Source organism: Mauremys mutica, chromosome 5, assembly GCF_020497125.1.
Source record: "Mauremys mutica isolate MM-2020 ecotype Southern chromosome 5, ASM2049712v1, whole genome shotgun sequence".
NCBI classification, from domain to species: Eukaryota; Metazoa; Chordata; order Testudines; family Geoemydidae; genus Mauremys; species Mauremys mutica.
Genome location: NC_059076.1, coordinates 121,216,278 through 121,238,618, shown reverse-complemented (window position 1 = coordinate 121,238,618; position 22,341 = coordinate 121,216,278). Strand labels below are relative to the sequence as shown.

The window sequence follows — 22,341 nt, the reverse complement described above, 5'->3', positions numbered from 1 at the left end:
GGACTATCAATCATCTGGTTATTTGGGCATTCTTTGGCAGGAAAAAGGGCATGAGTGAGAAATTTACATGTTGGCAAAGGAAAAGCTGAAGGTTCCATCCTAGATTTTGTGTCCTGACCCTCAGTTGGAAGTGATTTTCAAAGGGAAAAGAGAACTGTAAGAATGGGGAATAAATGCCTCAAAATTATTCCTCCCTCTCTCTCTATACACAACAGTCACAATACCTGAAGAAAAGAAACAGCTCTGAACTGGGGAAGGGGTCCTGGCTGAAAGGATTCCAGCCAGCAAGACTGCTAAAGCTTGTGCTGAGAGAGACCTTTTGCTTTGTATTGACTTAGCTTGTTAAGTTAGGTATTATTGCATTTTACCTTGTTTCTCTGTAACCAATTCTGACTTTTATGCCTCATTACTTGTAATCATTTAAAATCTTTCTTTCTGTAGCGAATAAACTTGTTACATTGTTTTATCCATACCAATGTATTTGAATTGAAATGTTTGGGAGACTCCATTTGACATAACAAGATTTGTGAATATCATTTTTTAATAATAAAATGATGGACTTTCTATGAGCTTATATTGTCCAGAAGGAAAGATCTGGGCAGTATAACATGCACATTTCTGGGGACAAGTTTGGGACTAGGAATTTGCTGGTGTTACTCTGCAGTATAATTCAGGAGTGGCTGGCAATAGCCACTATATAGCTGGGAATAATTTACATGCTGGAAGCTGTCTGTGAACAGACCAGGAGTGGTTGCTCTCACAGCAAACCAGTGTAAAAGGCACCCCAGGTTGGAGAATTGAGGGGACACAGCTGTTCGCAGTCCAAACTGTACCCTGGGTAATGTCACAGTAGCTTTTGTAACCAATAACTGAATCATTTTAACAATTGTTATTAAAAGAATTACTGTCACTTCATAGGACATACATTATCTCAAGGAACACAATAGGTTAAACTTACAACCATTGTCACAAAGTACATTTAAAAACAAAAACAAACAATTCTTAGAGAATATTCTGCAAGATGTGATGATCTTACCCCTAAAGAATGTGACTGTATTCCCCTAATATTGGTATCCATCTACAAATGTTATCTTTGAAAATAAAATTGTAAGCAATAGTACTGCATTATAAAGCACTGTCCATACGGGAGTATCTTCACTAATATATTATTTTACAGATGAAGAAGTTGAATCACAGAGATTATGATTGAGATTTTCAGAGCAGTCTAGGGCATTTAGACTTCCTCAGAAAATGTTAAAATGCCTCAGAGATTTAGGAGCCTAAATAATTTAAGGCCAGATTTTCAAAGGTATTTAGGTGCTTAAAGATCCAGATAAATCCAAGTCGGCACCAATTTGCATTTTTAGATGCCTAAATGCCTTTGAAAATGCGGCCCTGAATTTCTTTTGAAAATGGGACTTAAGGGTGAAATTTTCAAAAGCACCTACATCTTCTCCTAGACTGCTTTGAAAATCTCATCTGAAGTAATTCACATCAGATTAGATAGGAAGTCAGTGTAAGAACTGGGAATACAATCCAGATTTCTACTCTCAAATCTACTGCTCTCATTACTATTCCATTTTTGCTATCCCAGATCTTCTAATCTAGTCTTTTCTAAAATCCTGCGAGTCTATTTAATTCAATGATCTCCTGCAAAAGGGAATAGCTAGTGCTGACCACACACTTTACAAAACAGTTATTTGTATTTGCTCTAAATTTACTTGCTATTAATGTTGTCAAGTGTCTCCTTTTTTGTATTCTAGAATAGAATAATAGAGAAACTAACCAGTTTTCACTACACAGTTGATCATATAAAGTACCCTCTAAGCCTTTTCCTTTCCATGATACATAGTCATAGCTTTCATAACCACTCATCATATTTAAAACCCTCGGCTCCGCTGCCATTTTCTGGACTCTTTCAATCTCAGTTTGCAATAAGCAAAAGCCACATTCTAGGTTCATTTAACACTATGTCTGAGAGCATTAGCATTATCCCCTCTTTTTAAATGGATTTTTTCCCTAGATCTGTAAACTCTGTGGTGCTCTTGGTTCTTCCATTCTCAATGTAGAACACTACTGGCATTACATTTTAAAAATTAATAATAAACTAAAAAAAAAAGTGGGTTTTCTCAGGGGTGTGCAATTTAAATTGCATTAGAATGTAAGAACACCATAATGGCCATATTGGGTCGACCAAAGGTTCAACTAGCCCAGTATCCTGTCTTCCGACAGTGGCCAAAGCCAGGTGCCTCAGAAGGAATAAAGAGAACAGGTAATCTTCAAGTGATCCATCCCCTGTCATCCATTCCCAGCTTCTGGCAAACAGAGGCTAGGGACACCATCCCTGCACATCCTGACTAATAGCCATTAGTGGACCTATCCTCCATGAACTTATCTACAGTAACTCCCCACTTAAGGTCCTCTCGCTTAATGTTGTTTCGCTTAAAGTCGCATTTCTCAGGAACATAACTACAATGTTAAGTGAGGAGTTACTGTAGTTCTTTTTTGAACCCTGTTACAGTCTTGGCCTTTACAGCATCCTCTGAGAAGGAGTTCCACAGGTTGTGTGAAGAAATACTTCCATTTGTTTTAAAACTGCTGCCTCTTCATTTCATATGGTGACCCCTAGTTCTTGTGTTATGATAAGGAAAAAACAACACTTCCAAATTTACTTTCTCCACACCAGTCATGATTTTATAGGCCTCTATCATAGCCCCCTTCAGTCGTCTCTTTTCCAAGCTGAAAAGTCCCAGTCTTATTAATCATTCCTGTTATGGAAGCCATTTCATACCCCTAATAATTTTTGTTACCCTTTTCTGAACCTTTTCCAATTCCAATATATCTTTTTTGAGATGGGGCGACCACATCTACACATAGTATTCAAGATGTGGGCATACCATGGATTTATATAGAGGCAATATGATATTGTCTGTCTTGTTATCTATCCCTCTCTTAACGATTCCCAACATTCTGTTTGCTTTTTTGACTGCCACTGCACACTGAGTGGATATTTTCAGAGAACTATCCACAATGACTCCAAGATCTCTTTCTTGAGTGGTAACAGCTAATTTAGACCCCATCATTTTATATGTATAGGTAGGATTATGTTTTCCAATGTACATTACTTTGCATTTATCAACGTTGAATTTCATCTGCCATTTTGTTGCCCAGTTTTGAGAGATCCTTTTAGAGCTCTTCGCAGTCTGCCTGGGACTTAACTATCTTGAGTAGTTTTGTATCATATCATCTGCAAATTTTGCCACCTCACTGTTTACCCCCCTTTTCCAGATAATTTATGAATATGTTGAATAGGATGGTCCCAGTACAGACCTCTGGGGGACACGACTATTTACCTCTCTCCATTCTGAAAACTGACCATTTATTCCTACCGTTTGATTCCTATCTTTTAACCAGTTACCAATCCAGGAGAGGACCTTCCCTCTTATCCCATGACAGCTTACTTAGCTTAAGAGACTTTGGTGAGGGACCTTGTTAAAAGCCTTCTAAAAATCTCAGTACACTATATCCACTGGATCCCCCTTGTCCACATGCTTGCTGACCCCCTCAAAAAAAATAATCTAGTAGATTGGTGAAGCATGATTTCCCTTTACAAAACCATCTTGACTCTTCCCCAACAAATTATGTTCAAGTAGGTGTCTGACAATTTTGTTCTTTACTATAGTTTCAACCAGTTTGCTTGGTACTGATATCAGACTTACAAGCCTGTAATTGATGAGATCACCTCTGGAGCCATTTTTAAAAATTGGCATCACATTAGCTATCTTCTAGGTACAGAAGCTGATTTAAATGATAGTAGTTCTGCAATTTCACTTTTGAGTTCCTTCAGAAGTCTTGGGTAAATACCATCTAGTCCTGGTGACTTATGACTATTTAGTTTATCAATTTGTTCCTAAACTTCCTCTAATGACACTTCAATCTGCGACAGTTCCTCAGATTTATCACCTAAAAAGAATGGCTCAGGTTTGGGAACTTTCCTCACATCCTCAGCGGTGAAGACCAATGCAAAGAATTCATTTAGTTTCTCTGCAATGGCCTTAGGCTGAGCAGTCACTTACCAGCAGATAAGTAGCAATGGCAACATCTTCATATACAAATTTTTCAGGATCTGTTACTTCAGGCCACACCTTCAGATAAACAGAGGTAAAATTACCAATTGCTTTGTCATTTTAACCACATCTCTTTAAAGAACATGCTCAACTAGACTGGCCTTGATAGTCACCCCATCTTTAACCTATCACTGAACATTATGGAATTCTAACCTTCCCATTAATTGAAAAAAAAAATTTTTACTCCATGATAAGGAATATGAGACTGCATAAATTTTTGTGAGTCACACAATAAACTAACTGGTATACGCACACTAGGATAGAGAACATCTGCAGTCATTCAGTCAAGGTAAATTTCGGGACCAGTTATGGTTCCATATGTGCAAATCACACTGAACAAAGCCCATCACATGTTCTCTAGTACACTGCAGGTGCACCGGTCTGCTTATTATGTGACTCAGGAAAAATCACATCCATTGGTATGGCTATGTCTCACATTGGAAAGATTATTATTTGTATTACAGCAGTGCCTATCAATGTTCCCTTTAATTTTTTACATCCATGTGCAGAATTAATTTTGTTATGTGCACCAATATAGAGGTGATTGGTGGCGCGGCTGGGGCCAAGGGGTTCAGCGTGTAGGAGGGGGCTGAGGGTTGGGGTGCGGGGAAGTGTGGGCTCTGGCTATGGGGCCGGGGATGAAGGGTCTGGGGTGCAGGAGGGGAGCTCAGGGCTAGGGCAGAGGGTTGGGGTGTGGTGGGGTGAGAACTCTGGCTGGGAGTGCAGGCTCTGGGGTATGAGGGTTTGGGGTCCAGGAGGGGGCTCAGGGCTGGGGTAGAGGGTTTGGAGCTCCAGCTGGGGGTGAGGGCTCTAGGGTGGGGCTGGGGATGAGGGGTCCAGGGTGCGAGAGGGGGCTCAGAGCTGGAGCAGAGCGTTGGGGTGCGGGAGGGTCAGGGCTCCAGCTGGAGGTGTGGGCTCTGGGGTGGGGCCAGGATGAGGGGTTTGGGGTGCAGGCTGCCCTGGGGCTGCAGCGGGGGGAGAGGACTCCTAAGTCAGTCAGCCTTGCTTTTGAAAATGTTATCGGAAGCACATCAAGGCTCTGCACCTCAGGTGATACCTTGCTCATCATTTTCTCCTAGTTACAAATTACAAGTGCACATTTCAATTTGACTCATAACCACCACCACCAAACACTGAACTCTCTTCACATACACATGGAACTTTAAAATCAAGAACAAATTTTAATTTAATGATTTTTCAAATAGATTTCTCCTCTTTTAACTAAACTCTATGAGAGAATGGGAGTCTAGATTTTATCGCCACACTTACCTTTACCATTTCTTTGTATTTTTGTTTTAGCTCTTGATAAACCCTGCTGTATTTAGCCACAGAAATGAGCGAGAGTGTACTTTTAAACTCACTCTGCTTTTCCTCAGTGGACCATTTAGCCAGTTTGGACAATAGTTCATTTCCAAGCCACGTTCTTTTGGGGTATACTATTCCATCTGCGACCCAGTTTTCTGGAGATGAAGTTAAAATAGACACAGACCTTTAAAAATAAAAGAAATCTGAATAAATACAGTGTATGTCAATGATTAAACTAAAGGCTCATGCAAGAGGAAAAAAACCAGCAGAAGCCACTTTAAACACAAGCTTTGTTACATTTATCTTTTGCATACATCATAGGGCCGGGTTTTCAAAAGCATTCAGCATTGGCCTAACTGCTCCCAATGTAGTTAGCGGCTCCCAATGCTGAGTGCTTTTGAAAATCCCACTCTGTGTATTGAAGAAAGGAACTGACATACCAGGACAGTTCAGAAGAATTGCTATTTATAGCTTGGCTACCCGGAGACTAGGACGCCAATCCTGCAAACACTTAAGCACACACACAACTTTGCTCACTTCGGTTGCCCCATTGGCTTCAACAGGACTATTCATGTGCATCATGTTAATCACATAACTGTCAAGTATCAGAGGGGTAGCCGTGTTAGTCTGGTTCTGTAGAAGCAGCAAAGAATCCTGTGGCACCTTATAGACTAACAGACGTTTTGCAGCATGAGCTTTCGTGGGTGAATACCCACTTCTTCGGATGCAAGTGGTGGAAATTTCCTGGGGCAGGTATATATAAGCAAGCAAGAAGCAAGCTAGAGATAACGAGGTTAGATCAATCAGGGAGGATGAGGCCCTGTTCTAGCAGTTGAGGTGTGAAAACCAAGGGAGGAGAAACTGGTTCTGTAATTGGCAAGCCATTCACAGTCTTTGTTTAGTCCTGAGCTGATGGTGTCAAATTTGCAAATTTGTTTAGTCAGCTCAGGACTAAACAAAGACTGTGAATGGCTTGCCAATTACAGAACCAGTTTCTCCTCCCTTGGTTTTCACACCTCAACTGCTAGAACAGGGCCTCATCCACCCTGATTGATCTAACCTCGTTATCTCTAGCTTGCTTCTTGCTTGCTTATATATACCTGCCCCAGGAAATTTCCACCACTTGCATCCGAAGAAGTGGGTATTCACCCACGAAAGCTCATGCTGCAAAACGTCTGTTAATCACATAACTGTTTGTGGGGTTGGGGCCTATGCAGGAGATTTGATAACATTACAAAATTATGTGAAGGGTATAAAGATCCACGAGGAAAATGAGATATTCAGGGAGGTCCAAGGAATAGAACAAGAAACAACTAGGTAATACATGAAAACAACAGAAAACAGAGTGAGTAAAAGAGAAAACATCTTAGCAATGAATTCTGTTCGGCAGCAGAAGAGTCTCCCAGAAGATGCGGTAGAATTCCCATTGTTTAAGGCATTGGTTCCCAAAATGGGGGGCGTGCCCACGTGGGGGTGGGGTGGGGTGAAGAAATTCCAAGGGGGGCGCGAGGCTGCCTGGCCCTTGAGCTCCCAGCCGGGGAGGCTAGCCCCCGGCACCTCCCCTCCTGTCCCCCATCCCCCACAGCCACACTGCCATGCAGGCAGCGCAGCTTGTGCCCGCCCGCCCACCTCCCAGGCTTTCCAATAAGCCAGTCCTGCCGCTCTGAGCGGCCTGGTAAGGGGACGGGGAGGTTGGATAAGGGGCAGGAGGTCCCGGGGGGCAGTCAGGAGACAGGGAGTGGTTGGATGGGGTGGTGGTTCTGAGGGGACGGTCAGGAGACAGGGAGCGGGGGGTTGGATAGCCGTGGGAGTCCCAGGGGACCTGTCAGGGGGTTGGGACGTGGATAGGGGTTGGGGCAGTCAGGAGACAGGGTGCAGGGGAGGTTGGATAGGGGGTGGGGTCCAGGGGGCGATGGGGGGGTCCCAGGAGGGGACAGTCAGGGGACAAGGAGCAGGGGGGTTAGATAGGGGGTGGGGTTCCGGGGAGTCCCAGGAGGGGGCAGTTGGGGGACAAGGGGCAAGGGGGTTGGATAGGGGGGTGGGGTCCCAGGAGGTGGCAGTCAGGGGACAAGGAGCAGGGGGGTTAGATAGGGAGTGGGGTCCCAGGGGGGCGGTTAGGGACGGGGGGTCCTGGGAGGGGGTGATGAGGGGACAAGGATCAGGGAGGGTTGGATGATGGTAAAGGAGAGGTCGGGGGGCGTGAGGGTTTCTCAAAAATTAAAAAGGGGGCGTGATGCTGAAAAGTTTGGGAACCACTGGTTTAAGGCACTTAAAGCTAAACCAAACATTACACATGGGTGTACTGTATGTAACACTGCAGCACTGGCCGAGGGGTAGACTAGGGACATGACACTGCAAGACGGCTCAGCTCTCTGGCCCTGATCCAGCAAAGCACTTAAACACATGCTTAACTTTAAGCATGTGCATAGTCAACGGGACTACTCACACATTTAAATGCAAAGTGGCTTTGTGGCATCAGGACTAGAGTGCTCAGCACCTTGCAGGACTGTGCCTTGGGTGATCGATCAGCCATTCCGCAAGTTTAATTTTCATGATTTTAGAGTGCCATGTCCCAGCTTGGAGAAATCTCCAACTTTGACCCTGATACTGCACACACACAAGTGCTTAACTTTACGCTGAGTACACTTCAGAAGTGACTCTGTGACCAGATTATAAACATTTTTAAGGAAGTCAGATGGAACAATTCATAATCCTATCCATGCAAAACTGGAACAGGCTTAGTTGTACAGATACAAATTTGGGATTTTTCAATTAACTGAGAAACATTTAATATCTGGCAATTATAAAAAGAAAGCAGACTTGATTAAATGAAAAGGCTACTTTTCTATAACGGCAGGATGCGACTGTGATCCACAGTACGATTCGTTCAATAAGGATCTGAGGGAATGATCCTTCCCCCATTAAAGTCAATGTGACATTCCCATTGCCTTCAAAGAAGCAGCATCAAGCCCTAACTAAGAAGAATGCACTCAGTTCAGGTCTCTGAGAACAGTGAGCTAAGAATTTTAGATCAAGTGAACGGATTCAGGTGTGCACATACTGGCACAGGACGATCATAGCTTAAATAAGGAGCAGGGGATTCTTTATCACATGAATCAGGCCCTATATAACACAAATCAAGCCATCCAGACACATTATAGAAGAGGATGGTGTCATTTTAGGCCAGTGCAGAGGTTTTCTTCCCCTTTCTCTCCCCAGCACTCACCATTCATCATCTTTAGTGTGTGTAAGTCGAATTTGATAAATGTTGCACTTCTTAACCTGATATTTTCCTTCATCATTTTCCTCCAATGGTAGAAAGGTCACAGTCCCATTAAAGGTATCTGAAAAGATTTGTAAACTGTGGAATATTATTGGCTCAAACTATTATGTTGTTTAGAAATTGGGTAATTCCAAGCCACGCAAAATAAGAAGCCAGTATTTTGTTGCTTATACCATAGCACAACTTAGAGAAGCAAGCTGTATTTAAATGCAGAGATAGGAGCCTAAAGCTCCCTAATGCTCAGGAGAGGTGTAGTGTAAGAAACAGCTCTGCCATCTAAAACTGCTGATTCTTTATACAGTTTGCAATACTGTGCATATTATTGCAAGATGTTTTGCAACATTTCTAAGGCCCTAACCCTGCAGAGACTTACATGTGTGCTTAACTATAAAACATGTTAGTTGATTTCTAAGGGACCATGTGGTGTAATAAATATGTGGCCAGATATCTATTGCTGAAAGTCATTTACCACCATAACATTGCTACTCACTGTCTCTTTAAAATTGGAAGCCTGGAAAGTAAATTCCAAATTAACAGAGATACAAATACCCAGGGCGGTACATAGCTGTTGTAATGCAAAAGAGCAGGAAGACACCTATCAACAACTTTGTGAACTAACCTGTTCAAAACTGGAAAAAATATTACTATTATCTTTCAACTGTAGTAATATCCAGATCCCCCAACTGGGCTAGGTGCTGTACAAACACAAAGACAAGGCCCTGCCCCAAAGGGAACCCATTGGATCTCCAAGCTGGCCTTGTGCAGGGTTTCAGCTGAAGTTGTGTTTGCAGGACTATGGAGCAAGGCAAGGGTTAAAGTAAGAGGGAGGGACCAAAATCAGAGAGGAGCACTCTCTCTTCTCCCCAGTTTCAGTGAGCAATGCTCCCCCGCACTCACACTCCCCCTGAGTTAGTGCAGTGAGAGCTCTCCCCTCTCATTTCAATCTACTTTTTAGCCTCTGACCTAATGCCCTGATCTTACAAATACTGACATCTGACCAGTCCTATTGGCTCTTATTGAGTATCCACGTGTATTATGTATGCTTATGTATGTGCCAAGTGTCTGAAGGATATGGGTCTAAGAAGACAGGTGGCATATCTATCCTTCCCCCTCCATTTATATCACATATAATTTTATATATAACTTTTTGTTTGTATTTTGTGATCATAAAATATGAATGTAAAAGCCAGCTATTCCCATCTGCCCCTCGAATACCATCCCAAACAGCACCATACATTTCAGGTGCAGGAGCCTTGTTTGGTTTTTGGTAAGTTGGCATTTCTTCTTTCACTCAAAAGATAACTTCCTTCTGATGAAGTGCAGTATAATGGGCTGCTGTATTCTGCATCTGTAGCTATCACAACTGTCTCCTTGTGTTTAACTGCAAGCAGCGATCTTTGGGATTCTTTTCAAGGTAGGTAGTCAAAACCTCACCAGTAAAATGAATCAGCGGCAGCAGTTGTACTTGGGATAGATAAGTACTCAGCTCAGTATCCAAAAAAAGCTCTGAAAGGCACAATGCAGCACTTGGACACTTAATTACACACACAGAACTGAGGAAGCATAACCACATAGCTCCCAAACTGTACTTTTTGTGGGTGACACTGGACAAAACTTTCACACACCATTTTTCCTTGTTAATGCAAGAATGGGAGATGTCAAATAATCTGGCCATTGATTGAAATCTTGTTAACATATACAGTACAAGGCTGGCTTTAATTAACTTCCCTTTTTTGTAGTCAAATGGTATGTCCTAGTGTTCTTAAACCTCACTCCTTGCTCTTAACACAACCTTCTGAGTACAAGCAGACAGCACACAAATAGCCAGACGACACTTCTGGATGACTTCGGATAGCAGAAAGCAAGTTCCTTAGTGTTATTTTCTGAATCAAAAGGAAACTGAATAAAATCCAACCACCAACTTACTGGTCCAATGACATTTATAATCTCCATATGATGTCAGAATACAGTCCCAAAACAGAGTCAATGGAGCTATGCTGACTTACACCAGCTACGGATCGGGCCCTGAAATGCCCGCACCATCTAGCTATCAAGTCTCATTCTCTAAAATGAAACGTGTGCATACCCCATGGTTAACTCCTACAGCATTTCATTAAAACAGCATTTCATTAAAACTTCCTATCAAGGAAAAACAAAGAGGAGGGAAGCAAACCATAAATAGCATGATATAAACTAGTCCTCACATGCTATTGATTTTACCTCCCACATTTTCAATATATCCATATGGCCTCCTATAAAATAACCCTAAATTGCTTAATATGTTCCATATGGCATTGCTAAAAAAGAATTATAACTGCTATTATTGGTCTACATTGGCATTATTAATGTATAAAGGTAACCACAAGAGTATCCTGTAGCAAACATTTTGCAGTTTAATTTCTCCAATACCCTTCAGATGGCAGAAATACAAAATAAGTCAATGTTTGTTTGTCCTTTTCTATTTATTTTCATCAAAGCATGCATTCCAACACAACAACATAGTCACAGGGCACCTAATAGGCAGTCAGGGCCTGCGCTTACATTCCTTAGGCAATCAAAATTCCCACTGATTTCAATAGCAAGGAATGGAGGATCAGGAAAAGAGTGAGACTAGTGTGGACACATTTAGATAGCATTGCACTTTTGTACAGCACTGGATTTGGTAAGCATGACCTTAATAAACTTAATCCATCTTTACCCAGTTCCCTGTCTGATGTGAGGCTATATAAGCCCATTCTAACCTGAATGTTCCAAAAATCTTTTTTTTTTTGGTAACATGTCCACCAAGCTATTCCATATGTAGAATCCCCTGGGGGGAGTTTTAAAACAACCAGACACAGGGCTGTTGACTAATTAAAAACACGAAATAAGTGATTTTTTTTTCCATTCTCAAAAAATTATTCAGAAGTACAATACACACTGTAAATGTTTCAGAAAAGGTATTGAGTAAGAATTCCAAGATATTTGAGTATTTCAAGGCAGCTATCAGTGCTGGTGCCTTAGATCAGTTACTTTACTCGCTTTTGGATTTAGGTTCCTTCCCAAGGACCTGTATTTGAATTCAATCCACACCCTGTATATTTCTTCAATGGGATTCCACACAGGTGTAAAGATCCACTCTGAATGACTACATTGCAGGATTAGAGTAATAAAAAGTAAGACTGTCTGTGAATAGAACACATTACTATATGTGTCTGTTCAGGAAAGCTTAAAATTCCATGCCAGGTAGGGTTGCCAATTTTGGTTGGACATATTTCTGGAGGTTTCATCATATGACAATCTTTAAAGATTAATCTTTAATTCCTGGAGACTCCTAGACAATCCTGGGGGATTGGCAACCCTAAATGCCAGGATTATTAAGCAACACGGATAGTTTGAAAGAGACAGAGAGACCCAAGTTGCTTTGAAAAATCTTACAAGCCACGTTACATTCTACAGCTCCAGATGTCCTTTTTAAGTTCTGTACTTTCAAAGGCTATTGTCAAGCTTTGTAAATCTACAATTACACCTACACTGCCAGCTGTGTTTTTGTTTGGCCTATTTCTGTAGGAGCTCCAACCAGTCCCCCCACTATACTTCCACTTTCTTCTTAAAATAGATAAGCATTATTTCAATATCCTCCTTGTTCACAAGAATGGAACAGACAAGCTAAATTTAGCAATAGTATAAAGCATGACGCTGTGAAGAATCTAGTAGCCCCTGGAATTTTCTCAGTGCTTCATTTTGGGTGATAATAGGTTTTTCAAGATTAGAAGAGCAGCTGAAAATATACGGTATTTTAAAGGGTGGATTCCAGTTTGGGGCTGTCGGTGTCCTTTAAAAGAGCACTTGGATCCAATATCATGGTAATAGACATACCAAACTGAATAATAAATATTTAGGGTGGAATTTTCAAAATCTCCTATTGATTTTCCATGTGAATTGGGTGCCTGCCTCTGTTAAGTGTTTTTGAAAATCAGATCCTTAGCACTTACATAGTGCTTTAAAAAGCCACACTGTCCTGTGGCACCTTATAGACTAACAGTCGTACTGGGGCATAAGCCCTCCCCACAAAAAGGTAAGTGTCTGAGTATTTTACTTATATCTTTAAAGACAAAACAATCAGACACACTCCGCTAGCACCTGTGGGAAATACCTTTCACTACAAAGTAACAGCCACTGTTGACCTTGGTACAATCACAGGAATTTACAGGCTGACTTAATTCCTTTGCTATCATCCCCTCTTGCTATGGGTCCAGAAGGCAGCTGGAATATGCACATATGAAAGCCCAGCTAGTTTCCACAACTCTGGCTCTGTGCTGTCATTCATCCCCTTTGTTAAGTTACCTTTTATGACCATTTCTTTTCTCGGTGCAGTGGAACAATGGTGAGGGTGACTTTTAGGGAACAGAGTTCTGAGGACCGCATCGAGGCCGTGAGCATCTGTCTCAGGCTGGGTTTCTTTCCCAAGTTCTTTAATGAAGGCTGGCATTTCACAATCCTCCTGAGCAATCATGCCAGAGAAATCACTCCAGACAGCTTCCAGGATTGTGGGGGGAGGGATAGCATCCCCAGCAGTCACTTGCCTCTCCTCCTCCTCCCTGCCCTGCCCCCAGTCCCCAGCTATTTCCCTCCCCTCCTGTGCCCCGGTCCTCTCCCCATCCTCAGTCATCCCGCTCCCCTCCTCTGCCCCTGTCCCCCTCTCCCCATGCCCATCCCTTCTCCTTCCTGCCACTGCCCCTGTCCCCTTCCCCCCATCCCCAGTCCTCCCCCTCCCCATCTCTGCCCCTGTCCCCCTCTCCCCATTCCCAGTCCTCCCCCTCCCCTCCTGTGCCCCTGTCCCCCTCTCCCCATCCCCAGTCATCCCCATCCCCTCCTGTGCCCCTGTCCCCCTCTCCCCATCCCCAGTCCTCGTCCTCCCCTCCTGTGCCCCTGTCTCCTTCCCCCCATCCCCAGTCCTCCCGCTCCCCTCCTGTGCCCCTGTCCCCCTCTCCCCACTCCTCCGCTCCGCTGCCCCTGTCCCCTCGCCCCCAGTCACTCCCCGGCCCGGCCCGGCCCCCGCCGGGGCAGACACTCTCCTCTCCGCCTCGATGCGGGAGCCGCTCAGTCTCTTGTTCACCACCTGCGGTTTCTCCAGCCACACGCTGACGGCGGCCCAGAAGCCCCGGGGCAGCAGCGAGGCGCCGTCCCGCAGCGCGATCGCCCCCGCCAGCCCCATGCGCCCCGCCGCCTGCAGCCCCAGCCCCAGCCCGGCCGGAGTCGCGGAGTGAGCGTGTCTGCGGCGGCGAGGAGGAGGAGGCGGCGGGCCGGGCGCAGGCTTGTACCGTCAGTTCCTGCAGCGGAGCAGGCTGGGGCAGCAGCGGCCGCAGCTGCAGGTAAGTGAGTGAGTCTCCGCCCCGGTGGGAGTCCCGCTGGCTGCCCCCTTCCCCGTGGCTGCGTCCTGGGGGTTCACACCAGAGCCAGCCTGGCAGCGAAGGGGAGAAGCCAAAGGCCACAGCAGAAGCAACTGATCCCCGTACAGAGCCATGGCGAGCTCTCCCCTCCTGTCCCCGCTGTACCAGCCAGTGTCCCGTTCCTGGTACCCTTCTCCTCCCCCACAGCTGGGGAGGGAGATAGGCCAGAGAGTGGCCTCGAGGCTGGGAAGTGGGAGAGTCATTCCCTGTTGAAAGGGTCCCTCGTGGGTTGTCATCCCTATATCTAAAGGGTTCTCGAATAAAACCTTGACAGGTTGTTAAATGTGTAGTTTACTCTTCCCTCTTCGTTGTTGCATTTCTGCCTGGTCGGACAGTAGGCTGGTCTGCGGGTCATTTCTGTACCCCGTGTTTAATTATTTCACTCTGGTGGTTGGGCATTATACCGCAGTGGAATTTCCCAAGGAGAGTGTTGGGCTGCTGTCGTAGTATTGATAAGTGACAGTTCTTCTACTTAATGCCATTCCCTGAACTCTGATCGCTCATGAGTGTCTGGGCTGCATAATTTGTGCATTGTTGTTTCTCAGCAGTACATTGCAAATGGTTCTGTGCGGATGTATCAGCAGCTATTATTATGCAATTATGAATTTTCACTACTAACGAGAGTTCCCCCATGTACCCAGTTTTTAACTTGGCGGCTGTCAGTGAAACAGGTCCAGTTGTTTACAGTCACATCCACACACAAAACCCAAGATGTAAAGTCATGAATTTTTAAAAAACACAAAAAGCCTGGGTTTTCCAAATGCTTACATATGAGCATAAATTTACTCAAATGCATAGTCCCATTGAGCTCCATGGAGCTACCATGTAATGAAGTTACACAGGTGCATCATTCATTGCAGGATTTTAATCTTGTTTACCTCCTTGCTTCAGATCAGTCTAACCTGTATGCTTTGCTTTGAGGCTCTGACTTTCTGTCCAGTTTACCAGCTGACCGACTTGCCATTATTTTATTCCGTGACTGTCAGAAAAGTAGTTTTATTTTTCTGCTTCAGCTCAAGCCCTTTTCCATTGTCTGTTACACTCTGTTTCTCTTCTAAAGCCAGCTACTCAGCACCTTCACACCTGTGTGTCTGAAGGATGGCACCCAGAAATTCTACCGCCAAATCCTCTTCCAAAACATTCTCATCACCCACAATTGCAAAGCTGTGGCCTCATTCTAAGAGGATCAAGTTGTGGGGAAAGAGATGCTAAGGAGTTAAAAATGGAGCAGAGAGAGAAGTGGGAAAGGAGAAGAGTGAAACCAGTATTGGTAAACCAAAGGTTCACATGCTCCTTCATTGTTTATGTAGGCCAGGCTATACACCCAGCCAGGCCCCTTGCCTCCTTTCCTCTCAGCTGGGTCCCACACTCCACTCCAACCAGTCCCCCCACCTCCAGTTGGATGCAACCCTCTGGTAAGCTGCTGTCTGTGTCCTGAGTAGGTAGCAGAGAACTTCCTACGTCTACACCGCCAAGTGGGCACTCCATGGGCCTGATTTTAGTGGAAATCAGGCTTTTCAGATTTTCACCCAATAGTTTCTGCCCATTTTTGCATGTAGATTAATTTCTGGCATTTTTATGGCCCACTGCAAGCTGATCTTTTATGCCTTTCCCATCGATCTCTTCCCCGCAGTCAGCATGGCTTGAATTCCCCCCTCCTTCGACTCATATCTGGGATTACATTGGGAGAGTCCTCCCTCCCTGTTCAGGTTTGAAACACAATATAAAAGAGCTGATTGCAAGAACAAGATCCTCAGCAGCCTGTAGGTTAGTGGATGAGGAGAAAAGGTGAGATCGTAAGATGGGGAACAAAGACCAAAATTGGTGTGTGGAGGCATAACTTTTGTTTTCAAACAGTTTAACTAACAGCAGTTTGATTAACTCAAACTTTCATTGCAACAGTAATTCAAAATTGCTTTATGTTAATCCAAAAGGAGTTAATCCAAGATCAAGTTAATAAACAAGTTGGCCATGGATCTCTCAGTTTGTTTAGATCAGGGTAGAGGATTCAAATTCGTATAAACCTGATTATGTTGAGTCCCTGAAGCAGATTCTCAGCTGGTGATAATTAGCTCTATTCCCTTCAATGGAGCTATGACAGTCTACATCAGCTGAGGATCTGCCCCCGCTCTGTGTGGATATACAGTGGGATGAAAGAGCACTTGGGCCTAAATCAGCAGAGACTTAGGTGTTGCATCACCAAGCAATGGCTCAGACCCTGCTGGGGCACTTATCTGAGAGGTGGGGAAACCTGTTCAAATCCCTTCTCATTAGGGAGAGGAGGAATTGAACTGGGATCTCCCCCATCCCAGAGGACTACCCTAACAACTGGACTAAAGTTTATAAGGAAGGTGGCCTCCTTTCCTCCCCCAGCAGTTAGGCATGCCACTGGGTACAACTGCAGCAGCAGGACTGTGTAGGTCTAGTGGCACAAGCTATCTCAAAAGGGGTGGAGAATAAGATGCAGCTGGTGGGTTGCAGGGAGAGTGTCCTGCTGCACTCTGTGAAAAGATGTAACAATGGATGCACTCCCTGTGCATGCTTCCAGAGATTCTACAGTGCACTCCATGGTATATCTGTAGGGCATAATTGAGCTATATGGCCCTGATCCTGCAATTAAATCTTCACACCCCATGGAGTCCTGTTAAATTCAGTGGTACTCAGTACAGGAACAGATTTCTGCCTGTACAGGTCCAGCTGTAGGATGGAGGCCTGTATTAGCAGGATTCCGCAATATTTGGGAGGGGTTCCAAGTGCTGCAGTATAAATATTATTCCTTTTAAAACAAACTCTTTCAATCGCATTGACCAGACGGTGTACTTTTAAACAAAAGCTGGGTTTGAATTCTATTTTGTCAATAAGTGTCTCCAGTGAGTAATTTATATCTGGACTCTGAGCATAGCTTAAGGTCAGAGGGAGAGTGAATTCCATGTTTGCTTACAAAATGATAAATATGAATACCTTTGAAGTGATTTATTTGTGAAATTCCTAGCTGGGGAACAGAAGTCAGTAAAGACCTGAAAACCATGGAGAGAGAGTTTTGTTTATTTAAGGATTTACAACGCTACCTGTTCCTCCACATCTAGGTGTAATTAAAATAACATGAATACGTATATTAGTCTGTCAAAGGAAAGACGTGGTAACAAAACCTCTGTGCTCAGCCAAAGGTTACACTGCCAGGCTGAACACATTAGTAGGTTGTAATATATCTAGAAAATGGTAATACAAACTACCAAAAAAAAAAAAGTGTGCAGGGGAAGAGGTATATTCTTTGTCTAGAAAGTTATTCAGTGTGTAATAAGAACCAGGAAATAGATAATTTAGAGGGGAGAATGGGGGAGCTTTCCTGGCTTCTCCCCTTCCAAGTAGCTTGTTTAATGCATGTGATGATTCAGCCTAAAGGAAAATATTTGAGAAAAGTTACGAGCAGGTGGAAAAGAAGGGTTTTGCATGGAAATACTGAAAGCAATGATTTAGGTGAGAAAGTAACATTTTTATGCAGCTGTCTGGATCCTATGAGATGAACAATTTGTATTTGTAGTTATTTATTGAGACCTCTACCCACAGTTTGCTGGATATAGGGCAATGTTAGAACATATCAATTTTAGTCCTTGGGTGGGGAGAGGTCTTCAGAAATTACAAAAAGGAGTTAGGCTTCAAAGTCATTGCAGCCTAAAAAGTCAGTATTTTGGGGAAAGTTTTAAGTGGCTGAAAACACAAGTTTAGAAAGCAGTGGCCATCCCTGCTGTCACAGGGGTATCCTTTCCATGGAGGGCTTAATCTAGTCTATTCTCAAAGCAACTGTGTCTTGATACAATGGTTGCAGATGGTTTGTTGGTTGTTTTTTTTTTACAGAGGGTATGTCTTCACTGCAGAGTTAACTCGGGTGATCGGCACCCAGGTTAGCCTGCCTTCAATGTGAACATCTGCACCACAAAGCTCTATCCAAGTTACTGTGTCCTCACCGGTACTGCACTCCCCAGCATGTGTTGGTAGGATTTCTAGGGGCATATCCGATGCTTCTTTGTGATGCAGTAAGAGGAGATGCTCTATGACTTTCCTATTGCATTGTGGGAGGAAGGCATTGGAGGACTATCAGCACTCAAGTGGTTTAGCTTGTGGTCTCACCGCAAAGTGAGTGGGTTACTACCTGGAGTGAAAGTTCTATTCAGCTAGTCTGGATTGTGGGGGAGGTTTTTTGTGTGTGGATGCAAGGGACCATAGGAGCAACACTCAAATAAGAGCATGAGTTAACTCTGCAGTGAAGACATACCCTAAATATCCTGTGGATGCAAGGGGCCGGATTCTCTACTGCCTCAGTGATTCTGCCCTTCCCATTTATACCTGTGTACTGCAAGTATAGAGTGATACCATGTGGATTAGCATTTTACAGTCATTTTTACGTGCACTTTGCATAGGTGTATGGGACTACACAAGGGCAGATGACCTCAGTGGAAGAGGAGGTCAGAGCTCCTGCCAGTTCCTCAAAGTTCTCTCTTCCTGCCAACATCACTTCTGTCTAGACTGGCTTCAGCGTGATTCTTGGCTTCCTGGCACTTATTGGTCCCTTTCGTGATACGAAAAGAATAAAACGTTTGTTTGTGTACTGACCGACAAATGCCATTTGGAATAGTTCGTTTGAACATTAACTGGCAAGACAGGGAAGAAAAGAAATGCTTTCATCTCCTGCATTTTATGCTTTGTTTTTTCTGCATGTGTGGATGCTTTGATATTTTATTACACAGTGTTTCATTTGGGAGCGAGACTAATCTTTTTTACTGATGTTTAAATCACAGCACTTTCTTCTTCTGGTCCTTTTATCTAGTTTTATTAGTATGCATAAATTATATATTTCTTTTTCACATTGATCAGTTCACATTTTAATAAAAGTGTATAAGTCATTTATGTCTGATCAGAGACAGTTATTTAACTTGTACTAAATCAGTTAAGTTAGAAAAAGAGAAGGCCAGTCTTAACAGTTGAGTCTGCAGTCCCTGTCCCTTTTGAATGATTATGTATGGATTGATTGAAGAACTGTTTGTGATGGGGTGCACTCACCTCTCATGGTGGGTGTGGTGCTGCCATTTTCTTTTTCTCCAGGCGCCCCCTGTGGGCAGCCAACCTCACTAGGCAGATATTCAGTGGCTCAGCCCCTCCAGCCAAGTCACACACAGTCAATAGGCATGAATGAACCCCTTCCAGGGTAACAAAGGTCCAACGAGAACTATTGCTGCACCCTTGTTAGTGTCTTCAGCCCAGTTTCTGGGCTCAGTTCTCAGCCCCTTCTGGGCTAACTGTAAGTCCTTCCCTGCCCTGTTAGAGAGCAGGGCTTTCTCCCTGGAGCCTCTGACGAAGTGGGTATTCACCCACGAAAGCTTATGCTCCAATACGTCTGTTAGTCTATAAGGTGCCACAAGACTCTTTGTCGCTTTTTGTCTTCACCAGTTATCTCTGCCCCAACTCATCTCAAGGGTGGTTTTTGGGTTTGTTTGTTTTTTGTTGTTTTTTTGGGGGGTGAGTAACCAAGAGTCCACCAAACAGACAGTCTTCCAGCCCTTTGTTTGGGCTTCTAAATGAGCCTTATCCCCTTCTCAGGGCTTGTACCACTTCCTCTGCAGCTTATGGGGGTACTTGGGCCTATAAATAAACCCAGAGACCCTATAAATAAAAGCCATGTGCTGCTTCCTTTACTTGGTTGCTCCTGCAGCAAGCCTTTTTACCTCTGCCTATTACTTTAGGACTAGAGCTCTCAGATCCTTTCGCTCCCAGGTTTAGCTAATGCAGCCTGTCAAGCTCCCTTTGACCAGAGCAGAGCACTGTTCCGTGCCCCTCTGGCCCCAGCCAGGAAGTGAGCTGCTAAGCCCCTGCAGCTCCTTTTAACTGAGCCTACTGGGGTCTGATTGGCTGCTTCGGATGGGGCCTCTCTTAAGAAGACCTGAGGACCCACCTTTGTTGCTCTTCTTTTGTGGCAGGGTGTAGTCGGGCCCTGGGGCCTCAAAGGATGAGGTACACCATGCCACACTCTTCAGTTCCCTTTTTTATCCACTGATAAAAGTACTTGTGAAAAAAAATAGACATTTTCAGTGTTTTAGCTCATTGGACATATGTTCTTGTTGGATGCAGAAGTGTTTAACTTCAAGATGGCCTCGACTAGTGATCTGAAAGAAGCCACTTGCAACCAACGTTCTTGGGACATCTTGCTACCAGATTTCCCTGAGGGGCCACTTTGTGAGTACCGTAAGAGGGCTTCCTTCAGCTGGAAGGAGATGGCAGTGTTTATAGATGAAGAAGATCTCATCCAATTCAAGGTAAGTTTGTTTTTTCAAGGATTGCTATGTTGTCTGGGGAAATTGAGGGTATTTTTGAAGGGAAGGGCATAAGCTGAAGTAATAAATGATGGGCCAATGTTGGGGAGGGAGGCATTGGAGGACTATCGGCACTCAAGTGGTTTACCATTTTTATGTAGTCACTTTTTAGAGCAGAACTGACTTCTAAACAATACTTCTTTCACTGCACTGATCAAATATAACGTTTTTATTTCACTACTAATGATGAATTTTGGGAAGCAATACTAAATTACAGCAGACACTAAATTAAAGTCTCCATTTCCAATTAAAGCAGTGACCTACTATTTTTGCATACGTTGTAATGCTGCTTGCAGTGACTCAAGAGCAGGAGTACCAACCTCAGGGCAGACTGTTAGGAGACAGGGCACAGATCCCAAATTGTGAGTTCTATACTTTGGCTAGGTCTACACTATATACACCCCTGACTGACATAGTTATACTGACCTAACCTGCCCTGTAGACAGTACTGCATCGACGGGGGAGCTTCTTCTGTCAACATAGCTATCACATCTCAGGGAGGTAGATTAACTACGCCGACAGGAGAACTTCTCCCATCGGTGTAGGAGGATCTTTACTTAAGCGCTACAGTGGTGCAGTTGCATTGGTGCAGCTGTGCTGATTCAGCATTTTAACTGTAGACCTGCCCTTAGATTTCACCAATCTGTTATCAAGTGGATACTCCTCAGACACTATAAAAAACCTTAACATAGAGTCAGACAGTCCCTTTGTGTACTCTGATCTATCTCACCTCCCTTTCCCCCGCCCCCAGGTGATCATATTTTTGAGATAGATTATCCCTTACACCAAGAATCACAGCAATATTAAGGTTACACCCATGTCACTTACCGCAAGTCAGTTGCACTTTAGATCTCACACCAAAGACAGCGCTTGTAGCCAATCCTCTAGTAAACTCTAATAAATATTTATTAAATAGGAAAAGAAAACAAAAGACCATATATAAGGTTGAAACAGGTAAACATATATACCCAAAAGATTTACAATTTTAAGTTTCAAAAGATAATAGAAACTGCTACAATAAAAAAGTTGTATACGTCCTTTAGGGCTAACCCAGACTAAACATCTGGAGGTCTCTTGCTTATGCCTAGAAAACCCTTGCCTCCCCCCCGCATCCCCAGAGTCCAAGCAGGGATTGTTAGGAGTTTTTATCCCCTCTTGCTGTGTGCCCTGAGCTGCAAATTGCCCCGATGGGAGGAATCCACTTGCATGACTCATCTTCACATAGAGGAGGGCAGAACAACAAATGGCTTTTGTTCTCTTTAATGTCCCACAGTAGTCTGTCTGGTACTGATAGACCTTTCCTGTTGGACAGGCCGTAACGTCTTCTGTTGAAGATCAGCACTTCACCCTAGTTAATGTCTCCCTCCTGTTTGGTGAGTTACACAGTCACAGAGGCTCACAATACAACCACTCAAATATTACCATACAATATGGGAACAGTGAGATTTAATACATGCAGCAAATCAAATCACAAGAATACAATGAAGTCTAAACACTAAACACTTCCTTAGAATCTATTTTAACAATACTAACACACAGGCAAGCTAGACTGATACTAGCTATGTATTTGCCAGTGTTCACTTGAGATGTGGGGACTTTGGCTTGAGCTGGCACCTGGTCTGCTAGCATCACACAAAAGTATCTTTGGACCCCAGACACACGAACCTTAAAAGAACAGAGAGATCGTAAATACCTGGCTCTGCATCTGGCTGACCTACTGAAAAGCTAAAGGACAAAAATACCCTTTTGTACCAGGGAGTAGCAGAGTTGCATAGGCAGTTGTTGTAATAACTGGGACTACAAATTTACCCTAATTGTAAGCTCAACTA

The 22,341-nt window shown here is 43.8% G+C and overlaps 2 protein-coding genes across 5 annotated transcripts in view; one reads left to right on the top strand and one right to left on the bottom strand.

The window, feature by feature from the left end:
• Nucleotides 1-13,319, bottom strand: part of TRMT44 (tRNA methyltransferase 44 homolog) — a 30,092-nt gene extending 16,773 nt beyond the window's left edge. The window contains exons 1-4 of one of the 2 annotated variants that reach the window (XM_045018101.1): nt 13,042-13,319; nt 8,659-8,776; nt 5,397-5,616; nt 4,077-4,145 (exon numbers count right to left, since the gene is read on the bottom strand). In XM_045018101.1, the coding sequence (XP_044874036.1) occupies nt 4,077-4,145; nt 5,397-5,616; nt 8,659-8,776; nt 13,042-13,210 (576 nt within the window). In that variant the 5' untranslated portion in view covers nt 13,211-13,319. The remainder of the gene's footprint in view (nt 1-4,076; nt 4,146-5,396; nt 5,617-8,658; nt 8,777-13,041) is intronic. The other variant, XM_045018102.1, reaches the window with a different exon arrangement.
• Nucleotides 13,320-13,985: 666 nt separating this feature from the next.
• Nucleotides 13,986-22,341, top strand: part of ACOX3 (acyl-CoA oxidase 3, pristanoyl) — a 66,405-nt gene continuing 58,049 nt past the window's right edge. For 2 of the 3 annotated variants that reach the window (XM_045018099.1, XM_045018098.1), the window contains exon 1: nt 20,252-20,455. In XM_045018099.1, the coding sequence (XP_044874034.1) occupies nt 20,252-20,455 (204 nt within the window). Of the gene's footprint in view, nt 14,070-20,251; nt 20,456-22,341 lie in introns of those variants that run through there. The other variant, XM_045018100.1, reaches the window with a different exon arrangement.